This window comes from Polypterus senegalus, chromosome 7 (assembly GCF_016835505.1).
Source record: "Polypterus senegalus isolate Bchr_013 chromosome 7, ASM1683550v1, whole genome shotgun sequence".
Taxonomy (NCBI): domain Eukaryota; kingdom Metazoa; phylum Chordata; class Cladistia; order Polypteriformes; family Polypteridae; genus Polypterus; species Polypterus senegalus.
Window position 1 is genome coordinate 147,691,642 of NC_053160.1, and position 18,939 is coordinate 147,710,580.

The 18,939-nt window shown below is 38.5% G+C and overlaps 1 protein-coding gene across 3 annotated transcripts in view; it reads left to right on the top strand.

Annotated features, from left to right (window-relative positions):
- LOC120532912 (lysine-specific demethylase 4C-like) overlaps positions 1 to 18,939 on the top strand; it is a 917,975-nt gene that overhangs the window by 785,732 nt on the left and 113,304 nt on the right. For all 3 annotated transcript variants that reach the window (XM_039759396.1, XM_039759398.1, XM_039759397.1), the window contains exon 19: positions 1,264 to 1,434. In XM_039759396.1, the coding sequence (XP_039615330.1) occupies positions 1,264 to 1,434 (171 nt within the window). The remainder of the gene's footprint in view (positions 1 to 1,263; positions 1,435 to 18,939) is intronic.

Consider the following 18,939-nt stretch of genomic DNA (forward strand, 5'->3'; position numbering starts at 1 on the left):
CATGTAGAAGCTCTGTCTTTCTGTCTTTAGTTAGTCAGTTTGGTGTCTGGCCCCCATCTTCCAAGAATGGGCCAGCTTTACAGAGGTGAGACCAGGTGGGACAGGATTTTCTCTGGGCGATGGATGTGGGGTCAATCGTCTTTCATGGGCATTTTTTGTTGACAATTTTAGCATCAGCGTGCCCTCTTATCCTGGGGTGGAACTGCTTACATTGCCAGATCCATGTGGCTCATGTGTGACAGAGATATCACACATCTAAACACCAGTATTTTAGATGGCAACATGCCACATCAATATCCAAGTTCATGGATTGAATTATAAATACCTTCCATGTAGTGACTAGTTTAAAGATAATTAGGAATTTTGGATTCTTCATGGGATTTTGACTTTTATTTTTGGTTTCAACCCTGGTCTGTTTATGGTATATGATTTTCTTCTTTCATTTCTCTGTTCTGTTTTATGTGCTATTAGGTCTGGTAATCTTTCTTCCACCTTGGCAGAGCAAACATAATATAATACTGTCCATCTATTTAAGCAAAAGCATTTAAATGCTGTATGCTTCACAAATACAACATAATTGAAATGGTAATACTGTACATTATTGAAATGCTAGCCATGTGTTAGAGCTAATCAGTAAATACGAGGGTGAGTCAAGCTAAAGTTAGAAAATAGAATTTATTAGAGAGTGGAACAAACCTTAACAAAACTGATAATGGACAAGACAAAATCTTTTATTCTATTGGAATCCAGGCAGGTGGCACAAGTGCATCGAGAAGGGTGGAGACTACATTGAGAAATGACATTATCAGTTTTGTTAAGGTTTGTTCCATTTTCTGATAAATCCCATTTTCTAACTTTAGCTTGACTCCCCCCATACTTTAGAATTAGCTCCACCTCCATATATGTAAATAATGTAAAACAGAAAGAAACATAATACAGAAATAAAATAACATTTTCTGAATAATCTCCGGTTTACCTTGAAAACGTAGAAATAGCTAAGGAAAAGTGAATGTTAATTGGAAAGGAAATAATTCCGCTAGAGACATGACAAAAACTCTAGGCGAGTTTTATTAGGTGCTTGTCTAGTACAAGAAAGCTAGTAGCAAATAATTTTGCTCTTGTCAATGATGCCTGTATAGAGCTAGTAGTGTTAACCTAAAAGTATCCATGATTGTTATGTAATGAAGAGAATTTAACAGTTTAAAACCATTTGAATTGCTGTTTTCCATTTTTCCTTAATAATATCATTTATCATTGTTGCAGAAAAACAAACCATGCATGAAGAACATCTCGCTTGGACAAACTGTAATTACAAAACACAAAAACCTAAGGTATTACAGCTGCCGGGTTACCAAAGTTATCTCCCAGACGTTTTATGAAGTCTTGTTTGAAGATGGCTCTTTCAGCAATGATACATTTCCAGAAGATATTGTTGTAAGTATTAAATGTATTCATCTTCTTTGTTTATCAATGTTTATTGCTTATCTATTATAGCATTACAAATTTTTCCATGAATGAAGCAATGCAGCACTGATACATATGACCTTTTCGTCTGCCTAAAATGAATTAGAGTAAAAGTCAGTAGGTGATTAATGAATGACCAGGGCAAGGGTATAAAGAAACTACCTAGCAGTAGCGCAGTCATCACCACTGCAGGAAACAAGTGTGTCACAGGGAAAAAGGAAGAATTAAACTGAGGTAGGGAAGCGTAGTATCACAGAGCTTTAGACACCCATGATTTAAAGTGCAGAGTGCATATAGTCTAGTCCTCAATGTCATTGATACCCAACTGACCCTCAATGTAAGAGTATTTGGTTATAAAAGGGAGATAGACAATTGTCCTATGAAACAAGCCCTAGAGATTTTAAGTGTAAAGTGAGAAAGAGCTTAGCTTCAGAGAAGAGTTTGACAATGAAGCATCTTAAATAATGAGAATCTGGGGTGAGAGCTTAATGTCAACAAATAGAAAAGAGACCTGAGAATAACTTTTATAGTCAGACATTCCTAATCATTTCCAAGTATTTTCTGAGATATAATCTAAGTGAATAATGTAAACTAACTTCGAAGACACAAAATTTACATCAATAACAGATTTATGAATTAGAAATTTTTTCACAAGGTTTCATGGACTGGGAGCATAGCTGAACATCAGGTAAACTGATTCAAAACATCTATTCAATAAAATGAAGTTTATCAATGTGCCAGGGAATGGCATTGTGTTGCATTTTGCTTAAACATGCAAGTAAGAAATTCTTTGTACTCTGTCCATGTGACAATACTACTACTACCACTACTATTACTGTATCCACAAGACCAAAAAGAGAAGATGGGGCCAGTGCCAGGAACACTCAAGAGATATAAAGGGCCTGGTATGTATGTATGTATGTTTGTATGTTTGTGTGTGTTTGTGGACATCCTCACAAGCTCACTTGAGGAGTTTAATAACCTGCTGAAACAAGAAGGGGCCCTGTAACTAATGATGTCTTTTCCTTCTTTCCCCATAGCTCTGAGAAGCCACCAAAGGAAGGCATTTAACCCTTCCCCTTCAGGTCCAGCTGCTGTAAAGGCCTGGGCATCCTGGAAGGAGGCATCATTACTGGCCACAGCAACCACCCAGACAGTGCTCCCCTAGAAGTAACAACCCTTTGTTCTCTCTTCTTGTTGATCTCGCTAAAGGGAAAATGCTTACAAGAATCTTTTTTGTTTGAATCGCTGTCTCTGGACAATGGCTTAAATGAAGGGTTCTTTGAATGTAGGTCATGAGGATGGAGCTCTGTCTTGCGGGGTGCTCTCATCACAGTATGATGTTTCCTTCGCAGAACTCAGAACTTATAGGAGGCAGACCAGAAGGAGTGGGGTTAGCTGCCCTTACTAGGCATCTTCTCGGCACTGTGCAGGGAAGGGAAGATGACATGATTAGCACCAGCATTCCCTCTCATTCCAGAGTGGTATTATGTAATTTAGATGAGCCCGAAAGGTGACCCTCTGACGCACATGCATAACAATGTGTTTGTGTGTGCGTGTGTTTGTATATTTAGAGAGAGAGAGGTTACGTATTTTCTACAAATTTACTTGTGTTTAAATAGGCACTTCAGTACAAAGACATGTAGTCTAATTAGCATGTGTGAAGTTAGGATCAACTGTACCCTATGATGTACTATGGTTCTCGTTCTGGGGCTCTTCAAAGCAGTATACTGGATAAAGCAGTTTGAGAGAAATTTATGGGTTTCACTGGGTTAAAGAAAGCATGGAAACAGTTGCTTTTGTCTTTTAAAATTATAAATTCTACAAGGAGAAAATACAACATAACATAACTACACTCTCAAACCTGCGTATTCCATGTCAGCATTGCATGGAGCCAGATCCTATCCTGGCAGCATCAGGCGTAAGGCAGGAAAACAGTCCTGAACGGAATGCCAGAACACTGTGACAAATAGTTACAAATATTTAAACTTACTATTAGTAAAAGGAATTTAACATCCATTTACCCTAAAAATTAAACTATTTTATTATTTCTGGTTTTTAAATAGTGGATTGCTTTTTTGTGTATTTTTGCCTTCTTTGATTATTATTTTATTTTTCAGATTTATTGGCATGTGTACAGAGCAATGTGAAATTTTTACTTTCATGTGCTAATCAACATGCAACAGATCCCCACATGCTGGCAATATGATTAGTGATTAGAACTACCTAACCTCCAACTTTCTGGCTCCCTTGGCTGATTTAAAAAGTTTAAACAGCACAATCAGTTAATGAAAGAGTGAAACAAGAAATAAAATTTGTGAGCTGCAGCATATTGCTTTTCATCACTGAATGGCTGAAAGACTGTCAGTTCCTGTTTTTTTTTATTTTTGTTTGAAATAAGAATTGTAGCCAGGATTTTATAGTATTAGATTAGAATCAGAATGATAACTTCATGAACTTACTTTGTTAAACAATTTTGTTAATTTTGATTCAACACAGTTCTGCAAATATTTAAAGTCATTTTTTATTTTCACTTCTTCTACTAGACTATAAGAGTTCAGTGCCATATAGTGTCTTTTCCACCCTAACTGCCCTTAAATTATGTAACACTTCAGAAAAAAATGTAAAAACAATCTTGTGAGTGAAGAATTTCATTATGAGCAAAAATTCTTCGCATGGTGTCCTGACTGTAACACCATTTCATATTGGCAACTGGCCGGCACACTTTAGGCTCACAATCTAAAACACAGTCAGCCTCTTTTTTTCATTTGCAATTAGAACTGAAGCCAGAATTTTATTTAACTAAAGCAGAATCAAAATCACACTTATAACCCAGTGAGCCAGTGTGGAAAATAATATTGTTAATGAGTTTTTGATTCATTTTTATTCACTTCAGCTACTACATATACCATATGGTTTTAGTGTCATGTAGATCATTTTATAACCCACTGTCCTGTAAGTGCTTGGCAAGTGACTCTTAAAAAGTTTGCAAAATTAAAATGGTGGGTAAATGGTTTTTATCATGAACCAAATTTTTATATGATGCCCAATCTATAACGGCAATCTACATTTGTAACTGTTAGATGGAAACATCTCTTTAATTAAAGTGTTAAATAAAAGACAATACAACAGGAAATATAGTAAGAAACTGGCAAAAATCAACATTCAAGCTGACCCATATGTACTACACATTTTACCGGGCATAGTTATCTCCCAAAGCGGCAATCCACAACTTTCTTTCACCAAGTAGCATTTTCACGCTTTTCATGCATGTCAGTAACATGACTTACTTTGTTCATCATGCTGGCTCAGGTGGGATGCAGATGGGCAGCTCTTTGGGAACTCTTGCATGTTGGCTCCACTTATTGTGCAGAAATGAGTGAAGGAGACTGCAGACATTTGCAGTTTTCACATTCATGTTCTTCTTTTATGCATGTCGCATTTGTTTTTCTAAAGCATGAATGTTTATTCATTTACCATGACGGTGTTGCACCATTTATTCCTTTTTTTAAAGGATGCTTCCATCCCAGTTCATATTGTACACCTAACATTTGGATGGTTATACACTTCAGTTATGCACTAGCATTCCAATTCCACCTTGGGGAACATAGTTTTCTTTCAACCAATACCTCATTTTGACTGGCACATATGCCATTCAATTTTAGTACCTTAACTTTTTCACTGGGGATTGGGGCAAATTAGAGTTTATTCCAGAAACATTGGGTGGAAGGCAAGAAACAAACATATAAATGTCTGTTTTGCCAGTCCATCACAGGGCACACTCTCATATACAGGTACATCGTCACATTCACTCCTCCTGGGTCAGTTTACAGTCATCATTTAATTCAGTGTAAATACTTTGGGATGCAGGAGGAAGCAAAACTAATCCAAACGAATCTGTAAAACAACAAGCAAATTCCACAAGGAGCTGTACAGACAAATGTGAATTAAGAAGAAGACATTGAACAAAGAGGAAACTAGAGAGTTTAATGTTTTGGCAATAATACAAACATTTTTAAATTTTGTATACAATGGTAATTCATATATAGCAGTGTCATTCTGACTTCAAAATGAGAGCAGGGAAATACGCTGCAAATGAAAAGCAAGAATGAATCACCTGCAGCCAAAGGCATCCCATAGGATCAGCTTAGTGAGCTATTGATATATTATAATGATATTCTTATTTATTTCTTCTGCTTTGGTGTCTGTCAACATTAAAAGAAGAACATAGAATAATATTTCTTATATGATTTTTGGCAAATGATTTGCAATAAATGCCTCACTGAACCACCTAAACAATGTTTTAAGTATACAGACATTTAAATATTAAGGTAGAACTAGATTATATAACATGCTGAATTTGATTGTCTGCCAGTCTTAATCTGTTTCCATGCAAGTTTCTCTAACATTTTTTCTTATAACTTACAAAGTTGCAATGTAGAGTTAAAATTGTTTTTTATATCTAGCAAAATACAAATGTCAGTGTTCTTGGATAAGCATTGTCAGTGCCAGGATGGAGGGACAGTTAAGTCCTATGAAACATTTCTATATCCCGGCCAGGAGGCCATAAGGGAAGGACCGGCAAATAGGCGTACCAGGAGCAGGTCATTTCCCCACACGACAGGTGGCAGTGTTCCTCAGGGCTGAACATGATTAGGATACGCATAGGATGGCATGGGAATTGGAGTCCAGAAACACGGCCCTTTAGGGAACGCCAGAAGGCACTGCCATGGGAGGACTGCCCTGGTTTCCGCACAACCCAAAACAGCTCTGGATGACTTGGGCAGGAAACAGCAAGACGTTTTTGGGTTGACTTTAAAAGAAAGTCAGCTACCTCACTTTAATTGAGTAAGACCCAGTCTACATGGGTGTTCAAATCTTGGTTAAATGCCAGCCTGCAGACCAGATTGTAGTTTTGTGTATTTACCTATGGGTGGCAGTTATCAGGCAGTTCGTAATGGTTTTAGCCTGTGGGGTTTAAGGTTCATCCTTCATTGGATTCCCGAAATATGGATCAGTTCACTTTATTAGATCTGAACATTAATCTCCTTGTGTTAAAAATGCTGCTGATATGGCGAAGTAGGCAGAGAAAACATCACCGCTGCTAATGGGTTCTTTATCTTACTGTACAACATGTGTGTAATCTATGAAGAAATGTGACAGTTTCCACATAAGTTTTTCAAATACTGTTGGATGTCAGTTTTTAGCTTTGATTACCTGCTGCAGCTGGTACATCACCATATTACACGCCAGTCAACCAATATGCGAGTCAGTGTTAGCCCTGAAGAGGTGCTACTTGTCACCTTGAATTAAGCACATATACCAACAGTACTCGTGTATGCACTCGGAATTAATAATCCATAGTATAAAGTTACATCATTAGTACAAACCTACAAACTTTCAAATTCTCCATTATTATCATTATTTTTTTGATAATGTGTGTAAATGTATATATACATGTAATCATAGGACATATCCGGTCCTCCAGAACATTAACTGAGTATTTTCTTTGCGTTCATTGGGATTTTGGCAGAAATTGATGGCAAGAAAAAGCTGCATAAGATGTTTTTGATGCCTTCTGAATGCGCATCCGACCAAACACAAGTGGTGAAAGCCTGTGTGGACGGCCCAATTCTCTGCAATGATCAGAAAACCGCTCTGTATTTAGTCTGCGCTCCTCTGACACTACAGACGGCAGAAAAACGCTCAGTTCAGATATCCATGTTGACAGGGCACCAGAGTCAGGAGGCAGTAGACAATGCTCTCTTGGAAGAGGAAGGAAAATAGTATATGATGTACTTATGAAAAGGGTGATTTTGTCAAATAAAAACCTTTATTTGAATCTAGAATTGTGTCAGGTATTGTTGTGTCTGTGGTTTGGGGCTCAATGGCTCCCCCTTGTGCTTACAGCTTACATAATATATAATTACTTGCTATTAAGATGCAAATGATGGTGCAGTGTATCATTTTTAAACATGTCCAGTTATATGAAAAAATGAGTACAACCCCATGATTTTTTTTTAAACATATGTGGACATAACAAGGTTTGATATTCATTTGAACAGTATCTTTAGAGAAAAGAAATAAAATATAACAAACATCATGACACATTTACATTCTGTACACCACTGTATAATTTCAGTAAACATAAATGTCAATTTTGCTTGCGGAAAAAGTAAATGCAACCTTACACATATTACTTTCTTAAATACTTAAAATTACAGTCAGTTGCAAATGATTAAAGCATCATAAGGAGGGATCTTGGAGGAACCTGTTTTATTCAAACCTCAGTTTGGTTTGCTCTTTGTTACTGAAGTGTTGTTAGCAAACTAAACTAGATGAGGAACTAAACTAGTTTTGAGTGGAATATAATTTTGAAGTGGTGTGTTAAGTGTTCCTGTAGCTAGAAAAGTGCCTGCCAACTATGTTGGAATGATTATTGTGGCCAAAAATGTGATTTGAGCTCTGAGGCAGTTTTGCTAACCACAGTGCCACCATGACTCTAACAACAAAAGACGTAGGCGGAATTAAAACCACAAACAAAATACATTAAATGGCCATAAAATCCCAATTAAGTAAATAAAATATAGATCATTGCCTTCAGTGAGTTCAAATCATGGAATACACAATTACATTAAATCCTACCATGAAATGGTTGTATGAGATAGACAGTTTCCATAATTTAAAATCACAGCTCCAGGTGTAGCTAGAACGTCTTTTTTGTTGTTCCATGTACCGTTGCAAATGCTTTGCACTTTTTTCTTTCATCAAGAAGAATGAACTGCCTTGGGAACAGTGATAAATATTTCCTGATTATTATTTCACAGGGTCTTTTGTGGTTTTTGATGAGGGGAGTACTTCTTTAAGACTTGTTTTGAGATGTAGCTGGGCACATGGCTAATTATGCATGTTATGGTCAGTTAATCTACCCTACAAATGAAAATACTGCAAGTTTAAAAACGCGTGTTTGATGGAAATCCAGCTGGAGTACTGATTGGGTTGTGACATCACACAAGCCTGAAGCAGATCGACAATGATGTTGAAGTAGACATTCATGAAAGTTCTATGCATGGCTGCTACAGTTCTGTTATGTCACACTGGTCTTGCAAAACATCATAGATCATTGAGAACCAGTCAGTGAACTTCCAGGACAATATATGGTAAACAAGATCACTGACAAACATGATATTCACCGCAAAAAACATTTTGGTGAATTTCAACCATCAACAGTTATCATCATGCCTAGATCTGAAGAGTTCCCTGAGACCATTAGGAAGAAGGTTGTACATGCCCAAGAGACAGGAAAGCATTTAAAAGGATGTCCAAACAATTGGAAGTCAACCATTTCACTGTCCAGAAGATTATCTAAAAGTGGAGAAGATTTCAAACAATTGCTAACTTGTCCAGGCCAGGCTGGCCCAGCAAGTTCAGCGCAATAGCAGAATGCAAGATGCTGAAAGAAGACTCGAAGTACCCTCGGATCATAAGATTTACAGTTAGCTTTTACCACATTAGATGTCAAAGTAAATTAATCTAAAATTAGAAATGGGCTGCACAAATTAAATCTACATGAGTGGTGTGTCAGGAGGGCACCTATGCTGTCAAGAAAGAACAGCAGGGCAAGAGTAAAATGCCTGTGTAGCAAAAGTGAAAAAATCTGCTCCTCAGTACAAAACTTAGAGGGAACCTTGTACAGGTTATCTGTCTCACTTTTCCTGGCTGAAGGGTGGGAGATCATGAGACAATGGTGACCATAGGGTTTGTAAGATCCCCTCTGTGTTTCCAGACCTCTTGTTCTACCACATGGCAATGTTGCTTTAAAAGATTTTGTTACCTTTTGAAGACCTGAAGCCCCTGTTGTTCTGTAGTTCACATCCCAATTCCAGTTTAACCCTTTAAGACCTCCTAGTTTGACACCCCCCAACTGAACCAGTGAGACCAGAAAAATATACTGTAGAATTATAATAAGTTAATGTGGTAACAGTTTTATTTATTAAAGCACAATGGAAAACAAAATAATAAAAGGTTAATTGCAAATAAAACAAAGTATAATACTTAGCATTTTGCCTGTTTTACCTATTGAATAATACTCTTTTTCTTTTTAAATTCAATCACACATACGATATATCTCTCTATTATAAAAAAAAAAAATCTTGTGAGGGAGATGAGGGAGACAAGACGCGATCTTCTCGGAAGACACTCTGATGTCACAAGAGATAAGGCAGTGAGACAAAAGGACAGCTGCTTTTAAATGATTGACGCACAGCACAACAAGCAGAACACGCAGCTTGCCAGCAGATGATCCAACCGCACTCTTTAGCGTGTGTTTAGCCCCCGCCCCCCCCATCACAACGCGAGCAGCAGAGACGCGAAGTGGCAAAAGGACAGCTACTGTACAGGATTTCAAATGATCAACGTGCAGCGCAACAAGCAGAACATGCAGCTTACCGGCAACAGCAGCAAGACAGCAGCTGATCTGACCGCAACCCCTTAGCATGCGTTCAGCTAACTTCCACCCCTCCAACTTCACAATGTGAGCAGCGTTATACGCAAAGCAAGACAGACATTTAACCACGCCCGGGGCCGGAAATAAAGGACAAAGAGTAGATGACAAAATAGAACGTTGCCGTCGTACACAAAAATTCAGAAGACACTTTGAAAAATGCACAATTGACACGTGGTACACATGCACAGCAGGATCGCTGTACACGCTTTTAAAGTGCAACATGCAGATCACACAGCATGTCACAAGCAGCAGTAGCTGCTGTACAGACTTTTGAATGAATGATGTGCAGTGTGACATGCAAATCATGCAACACGGAACAAGCAGCAGAAGACTTAAAGGATAGCTGCTGTACAGGCTTTTAAATGATCGTCGCGCAGCACAACATGCAGATCACATAGCACGTCACAAGCAGCAGCAACTGCTGTACAGACTTTTAAATGAATGACACGCAGTGCGACATGCAGATCACACAGCATGGAACAAGCAGGCAGCTGGCTTTAAGGACAGCTGCTGTACAGGCTTTAAAAAGATTGTTGTGCAACTCATTCACTACAGCTTTCTTACTGGCAATATCAAGAAATAAAAAATGAATGAAATGAAAATAACAGTCTCTTTAAATTGTATATATTGCAGAGCCACTTAGTAACTAAAATATACATTTTTTTTGCATGGTTAATATTTCCTTATTTCTTTTTTTTTATTTTCTACTACAGGTATCAATATTTTTATGCTTGGTGCTATTTTAAAAAACTCTAATTACCTAGTTATTTCAGACCATGGTCCTTTGGCAATTAAAACATCTTAGTTTAAAAGTTTGTTTTAAAGTACAACACACTATATATATATGTATGCTAGCAAAATACCCGCGCTTCGCAGCAGAGAAATAGTGTGTTAAAGAAGTAATGAAAAAGAAAAGGAAACATTTTGAAAATAACGTAACATGATTGTGAATGTAATTGTTTTGTTGCTGTCATATATTACACACATACACACACACACACACACACACACACACACATATATACCTACCCTTTGGGATGGGAGCAGCTGTTGGTGGGGGTTCCAGAATCCATCGAGGAAGAAAAATGAAAAACATTATTTGTACAAAATCTTAATTTATCTATCCATTCCTAAATAATTAAATGGACAGGCTATTTCGTATCAGTGCAATACGCTGCTTGTTAAAACGGATGACTCCTGCTCTTACGTGCACTTAGTGCTGCATGGGTATTATGAACTGTCGAATCTGTTCAAGTTCTATTTAAATTTTAAATATAAGTAATTTTTATTTAGTCGACAGAAATATGTTTGGTAGGAATGGAAGTTGAATGTAGTCATCATTGCATAAATTTTTCTTCACCATAGAAATTTAAAGACTAAATTCACCTGACATTCCTACCAAAGATATTTCTGTCGTCTAAATAGAACCTACTTATATCCAAATAGAACTTGAAAAGATATTTTTTCAAATGTGATCGCGCATTTTAAATCGACTTGACGCGCACTATATCGCACCTGCGAGCTATTGAGCTCTCGCTTGCCTGCTTCAGTAAGTCACCCTCGCTTCGGTCTTACTTTTTTACCGTTCATTTAATCATGGCTAGTCGCAAAACAATTACGAAATGGAAGGAGGATTACACTGAGGATGGCTTTACCAAAACAATTATTGATGGCAAATAAAGTATCCATTATTCATAAAGCTTCAATTGGTGATCTGTTTTTCTGCATTAATCTCATATTTTTTAATACTTATTCTCAAACCAAGGGGGTGCGAGGGTAAAATGAATCGGGAAGTGCTGATATATATATATTTAATCTATTGAAATAGTTTTACTGTCAAATAATGCAAAGAGTACGCGGCCCGTGTTTCGCCCTAATTCTGGGCTCATCAGGCATATACACTCACTGCACCCCTTCTTGGGAATTGAACCTCGAACGTCAGTGCTAGAGGCGAAGCCTCTCATGTTGCGCCACGGCGTGTGGTTCGTTTATATATATATATATTGTGGAGGTTGACCCGGACACAGACAGGCAGACATGTTGTTCTTTTTCCACCACACGTTTATTTACACTATATACTGTACAATACTAATAATGGTCACAAAGACCCCAGTTCATTGGTCACACAGACCCGGTCACGTGCACAAACCCCAATTCACACAGTCCTGGCCTCACAATGCCTTGTCTTCGGGCCGCCTCCACAGTTCCTCTTGCCTCGTCCTCCTTCCACCCGACTATAGCCTTGAATGAATGGAGACGGCCCCTTTTATATGGTACCCGGATGAGCACCAGGTGTTCCCGGCATTCCTCTTCTGGCCACGCCACAGCGTGGCGGAAGTGCCGGCTGTCCTCCCGGCTGCTCTCCGGGCACCATCATAAATCTTCCCCCCAGCACTTCCTGGTGTGGCGGAAGTGCTGAGGTAACAGGTCCCCAAGGCATTGGGGTGCCTCCTGGCGGTGACCACGGGCCCCTACAGGGTAGGGCTTCCATGCCCTCGACCCGTGGCCCCCAAAGCAACCCGGAATGCATCCCCCACGTGATCCAGGGTGGTTGCAGACCCACATCCGGTCCTTCATGTCGTCCCGGCCGGGTCATGACCCCTGGCATCCCTGACAATATATATATATATATATATATATATATATATATATATATATATATAACTCCTGTAGCCACAATAAATGCCTTTATTGAATAGACAAACCGGGGTGAACAAGTTCCTTTCTACTGCAGCCACAGCCGCGACACACATAAAAAACATCAATATTAACTCAAACTTGCAATATTATTTAGGAAAATCGCAACATTTTACTCACCAAAAATTCTGATTATTTGTAAACAAAACCATCCTCCTCTCTTTCCTGAAAAACAGTTCAATTACTCTGTCGTACGGATTATCCGTGTGCTTCAGTTCCATCAAAACGTCCCATTCTATCACATTTGAAGCTAATGCTGAAAGGTGAACCAGCCATATGTTATTTCTGGCATAATTTTGATTTTGCTTTAGGGCTGACAATGTCCGCTCGAAAGACGCAGGAATGCTCACCGCCAAATATACCAATGTGAACAGCTGCCCCATGCTCTCATTCAGATTTTTCTGATGAAGGAAGTCAAGGAGATCAGTGGGAGATTTTCCTACAAAATCATCCATGGCATACATTACAGTCAGTTCTGTTTTTAGCCGAGACAGATCAAAAAGTGCTCCGTGGCTCTTGTGTTAAACTGGAGAAGGCTGCTTGCGTGAAATTTTTCTTGTATTCCCGAAACTTCTGGGGCTCGAGGAGCGTGACAAACATCAGGTTTTCGTGGTCTTGAAATCTGGTCTGTGTCTGGCAAATAATATTGTCCAGAATCCTGCCATGGAGTTGGCCGTAGTGCGTGCAACGATCTTTCGCTCGGAGCGTTTGCAGTGCATTCAGTGGCCTCGTAGAGTTTCTCATATCTGCTTCTATCCAATCAATGGATCTGAATACGGTAACGTTGCCGAATGCCTGCTAGAGGGCCCTACTGACACCAACTCAAAATCTGATTGGTTGAAGCAGCAGGTTAATCAACATTTATTCTGTGTTAGAGTGCCTGCACACCGGATTGTGAAAGCCTCTCTGCCTGGAAACAAATGATGGCTGAAATGTGATTGGTTAAATGCTTTAATACGAAACACCGCCTCCCACGGCTATCAAGCTGCAGTCTATTACAGTATATGGGTGAAAATACGTTCCAGTTATGACCATTACGCGTAGAATTTTGAAATGAAACCTGCCCAGCTTTTGTAAGTAAGCTGTAAGGAATGAGCCTGCCAAATTTCAGCCTTATACTTACACCGAAAGTTGGAGAATTAGTGATGAGTGAGTCAGTCAGTCAGTGAGGGCTTTGCCTTTTATCAGTATAGATATATATGTAAATATATATGTATACTGTATATATATATATATATATATATATACACATATATAGTGACAAACAAGCAGACTTGATTTTTCATGAAAAACTATTTTTCTTTATTTTCTTTTCTTAATAATGGTGACTTTGTACCTTCAAAAAATGCAGACACAAATGGCAATATTCAAATTAGGCCTTCCTCCCTTAGCCCCAATACCAGGACGCATAGCCCAGGAAGCATAAGTGGTGGTAATCCAACTCAAAGCCACCCTCCCAACATCAATTAAAAGTAACAACAAAAAATGCACAGGACTTTGGAGGCCAAAACTTACAATAAGGGAATAAGTCAGACCTCTGACCTGTCTACGCCTTCTACCCTTTCTTCATTCATTATTGCACCTCTCTTCTTTGTTCCGGCTCTTGTACACCCCCCACCCACCTCCAAGTTTTCTGGTAAAATGATACAGGCCTCTTTAAAGTCTGATCCATGGAGTACATCCTATGTCATGTTTGGCATCCTCTGAAGCATTTCTATACCATTTCCCATAGTTCCATCTGTCAGCCCCAAGGTTTTTTTGCCAGAGACTGCTGGCCCATTTTTAACAAAAGGGCTAGACATCCCACAGCAGCCTCAATAACAGCCTCAAGCTGCCAGTAGTAGGAAATGTACTTTATAATCTTTTACTGTGTATTGCCCACTGCTCCATTATCTGTCTATTATAAAAAAAATCTTTGGGAGGCAGACTAGGGAGATGAGACGTGATCTTCTCAGAAGACAATTTGAAGTCTATCGAGAGACACTTTAACTTGCTCCCAGCTTTTAAAACGATGACAAGCGACAAGCAAAAATACGCAGCTCACAGCAGATGATCCGACAAGTTCTCCTTGCGTGCGTTCAGACACCCTAACCCCCCCTCTTCACAACACGAGCACCAGAGACACGAAGTGGCAAAAAGGACAGCGGCTGTACAGGCTTTAAAATGATCAACGAGCAGCGCGACAGCATGACCCCCATCACGCAACGCAAGCAGCATTATACGTCCTGCGAGAAAGAGATTTAACCATGCCCCGGGCCGGAAATAAAGGACAAGTATTGTTTTTACAACGTCACGTGAGACAAGGCAGAGAGCCATCATTTAAAACAAGTTCATGGACATCTAACCTAGCAGTTGTTGGATTGCTTTTGGCAGACACGCATCATGTGTTCCCAGCTCTTAAAACAATGACATGCAACAAGCAGAACAGGCAGCTCGCCAGCAGCAGAAAGACAGCAGATGATCCGACGGCATCTCTTTAGCATGCATTCAGCCGTCCACCTTTACAACGCGAGCAGTATTATACGTCCTGCGAGAAAGAGGTGTAATTAATTGAAATTAAGGACAAGTATTGTTTTTACAAATGGTTTTAAAGTAAAAGTGAAAATAATGCATATGTAACAATTCCCATGAAAATAATAATCTCTTTAAATTGTATATCTGGTAAACTAAACACAGGGTTGGGCGAGCGAAGCGAGAAGGGGGCGGATCCCCTAGTACTTCTTTAGTTTAATCCAAGGGACTCTTTCGTGCCTGTGTTGTCTTCTGATATCCGTTCCGGGGTGGGTTAAGAATTATCTACTGCAGGGGATGGCTTCCAACACCTACTGATATAGGCCCTGACCTAAATTACCTTTGCTTTGTATATATATTTATATACTGTTTATCATTTTTTTTTTTATCCAGACCATGTCAGTCCATCTGTCAATTCAAAAGCACAATTAAATCAACATGCAAAGTGCATCTAGCAGTGAAGATTTTTAAGAAATTATTATTTGCAAAAAATATTACAAAATTGCTGATTATTTTATTTTCTGGCAGATGGCATGTAGACTCAACATTGAAAATCACAAATTACTTTACAGCTTGCTCCTTCATAACTAATGAGAAAAATATGCTGACTTGCAAAGTGCTTGCAAGTGAGCATAGGCAGCAGGTATGTCATTTTCTTATAATTGTAGTTTTCAGCATTGACTCATGATTTTTAAAGGAAGGAAGAAACTAGTTGTTTTTTATGTTTCAGTATATCTTTAATGATAAGAGTTAACATCCCTTCCAATTTTCTAGCTACATTCCCCTGGTCAGTTCATTCTTTTTTATGGATGGTGCTTTTGCGTCACTCATTGTGTCACTAGTCAAGTAAACTTCTTAAATGAGTTCTTGTGCTTTATTGCATTGTTTTTTTCTTTTCTCTCAAGGTCCCTGTTGAACATTTGTACATTTTTAGCATAAATATGTACAAGATGGCATTCCAAATAATATTTCATGCCCCATATTTCAAGCACATTTGATCTACAGTTTGACAGGAATGCTTTTCATTTTAGCAAATGGTTTTGTCCGGCCCGTGATCTGATCAGTGACATACAATAAATACTGTCTGCTGTTTATGTATTTGTTCTCATATAGATATCCATATAAGCTGCAAGAGAGACAGTGTAAACTGACTGACTTGTTTGTTGAAATAGGGTAAATCTGGTTGGAAATGTCTAGTAACAGTTCAGATTAAGAGTGTTTTAGTATGTAATTCACTTTAGTTCGGGCCGTTTTCTATAAATCTGGCAGATTCGACAAGTCATTCTGTTGGAAACCTTCTTATAAATCTGGCAATCCTGCTTTATTAGACTTGTGAACTAAACTTTTTTTCTTTTGTGGTTTAAACAAGTTAATTCAAAATGTCTTTATCTAAAAAACACAAGGTGTATACTGAATGTCAAGTATTCCAGGAGAAATGGACAACAAAATATTTTTCTCTGAGGTGAACCACAAACAGATGTATTTAATTTGTTCCCAACAAATGTCAGTAGCCAAAAGCCAGCCATGGAAAAAAGTCCGACCAATATACTAGAAAACTGCAAGAAGGCAAGGTCAAATGTTTAATTGCTGCTCTTAAAAAGTAACAGTCTGTCTTCAGTAGTAGTTATGAAATGAGCGATGCAGCTGTGAAGGCCAGTTTTATTATTGCCCATTAGATTGCATCAGCATCGGAGCTGATTTCTGAAGGACAGTTTGTTAAAATGTGCTTAGTGAAATCACCTGAACTTTTTTGCCCTGACAGACGACAGTCTTTTATGAATATACAGTAAGTTTATCAAGACAAACAGTTGCAGATATAGCACAAGACTTCCAAAGGCAATTGAAGGAGAAAGTAAGGACATTTATTTGTTTTCCTGTTGCAGTAGATGAGAGTACAGATGTGATTGATTTGGCCCAGCTTGTTGTTTTTATCAGAGGTGTTGATGAATGTTTGAACATTTATTAGGAGTTTGTTGAGCTTATTCCCATGACAGACCCAACAACTTCCAGTGACATTTTCACATGTATATTCAAACGCTTGGATAAGCTAGAAGTGAACTGGTCTCGTGCTAGAAGTCTAGCTACCGATGGCACACTGTCGATGTGTGGAAAGAAAGCAGGGGTTGTTGCCAAATTCAAAGAAAAAGCAAAATCAATTGGAAGTGAAGAGTTTTGGGGACTACATTGCATTCATCACCAAGAAGCATTATGCAGTAAATCGTTTAAATGGATAGCGTCATGAATGTAGTTATCAAAACCGTGGACTTTATCTGCACAAAAGAACTCAACCACTGCTACTTTGACGCCTTGCTTAATGAGCACAATGTCAGACACGGCCTACCCCACCACACAGAATTCAGGTGGGTATAGGAAATTAAGACCGAAGCTGTCTCACTTCCAGTTAAGACTTTAAAATGACACCAAATACTCAGAATCAGTGTCTCCATGATGGGACAGTTAACTTCGTAAGCTGAAATGTTAAAGACCTGAATCACGAATTAGAGAGAAAGAAAGTACTCTCTCACCTAACAGGTCTAAATGCTAAAATAGTATTTTTACAGGAAACCCACTTACTAAGCAAGGATCAGTTCCGGCTGCAAAAAGACTGGACTGGCCAAATGTTCCATTCTAGTTTTACAAAGAAAACTAGAGGTGTGGGAATTCTCATACATAGAACAGTACCATTTGTAGCATCAGATGTAGTATTGGATCCTGAAGGGAGATATGTAATGGTCATGGGAGACTTATCTAACTGTAAAATGATTTTGATAAATGTTTATGCACCTAATGTTGATGATAAGGAATTTATACAAAATTTATTTGCATCCATTCCCAATCTGAACACTCATAAAGTTATAATGGCTGGGGACTTTAATTGTGTTCTAAATCCACTTTTAGATAGGTTCCACAGGGGGAACGGCATCTAACACCGCAAAGATAATTACAAAGTTTATAACTGATCACAACTTATCAGACCCCTGGAGGTTTTTAAACCCAAATTCAAGAACATATTCTTTCTACTCACCAGTACATCATTGCTACTCAAGGATTGATTACTTCTTTATAGACAATAACTTCTTGCCTAAGATTAAATCTTGCAAATACGATGCTATTGTTATTTCTGACCATGCACCTATGATCTTGGAGCTAAAATTACTAAGCCCCATACACTCACCCCGCAGATGGCGCCTCAACCCTCTTCTATTAGCTGACGAGAATTGTACTGAATTTATATCCAAACAAATCAAATTCTTTCTAGAGACAAATACATCCCCGAGATCTCTGCAGGAATACTCTGGGAAACTCTTAAGGCCTTCTTAAGAGGACAGATTATCTCATATCTTTCCCACAGAAAGAAAGTAGCAGAGATAAAAAGCGAAATTACTAAAATAGATGAAGAACATGCCAGACTACCAAGCGAGACTCTATATAGGAGGAGGCAGGCTCTACATTCAGAATTAAACCTCTTGACAACTAAAGAAACTGAACAACTAATCTACAAATCCAGACATCATTACTATGAACATGGAGAGAAAGCTAATAAGCTTTTAGTTCAACAAATTCACAAGCAAGAAATGTGCAACGCAATATCGGTAATCACTAACACGAACGGAGATAAAATCATCGAACACAAAAATATAATGCACACTTTCAGAGACTACTATAAATCCCTATATACTACTGAGTTTAAAGAAGACAATACACAATCTAATGCATTTCTGGATACATTACAGATACCACAAATAGACCTTTTAGTGTGG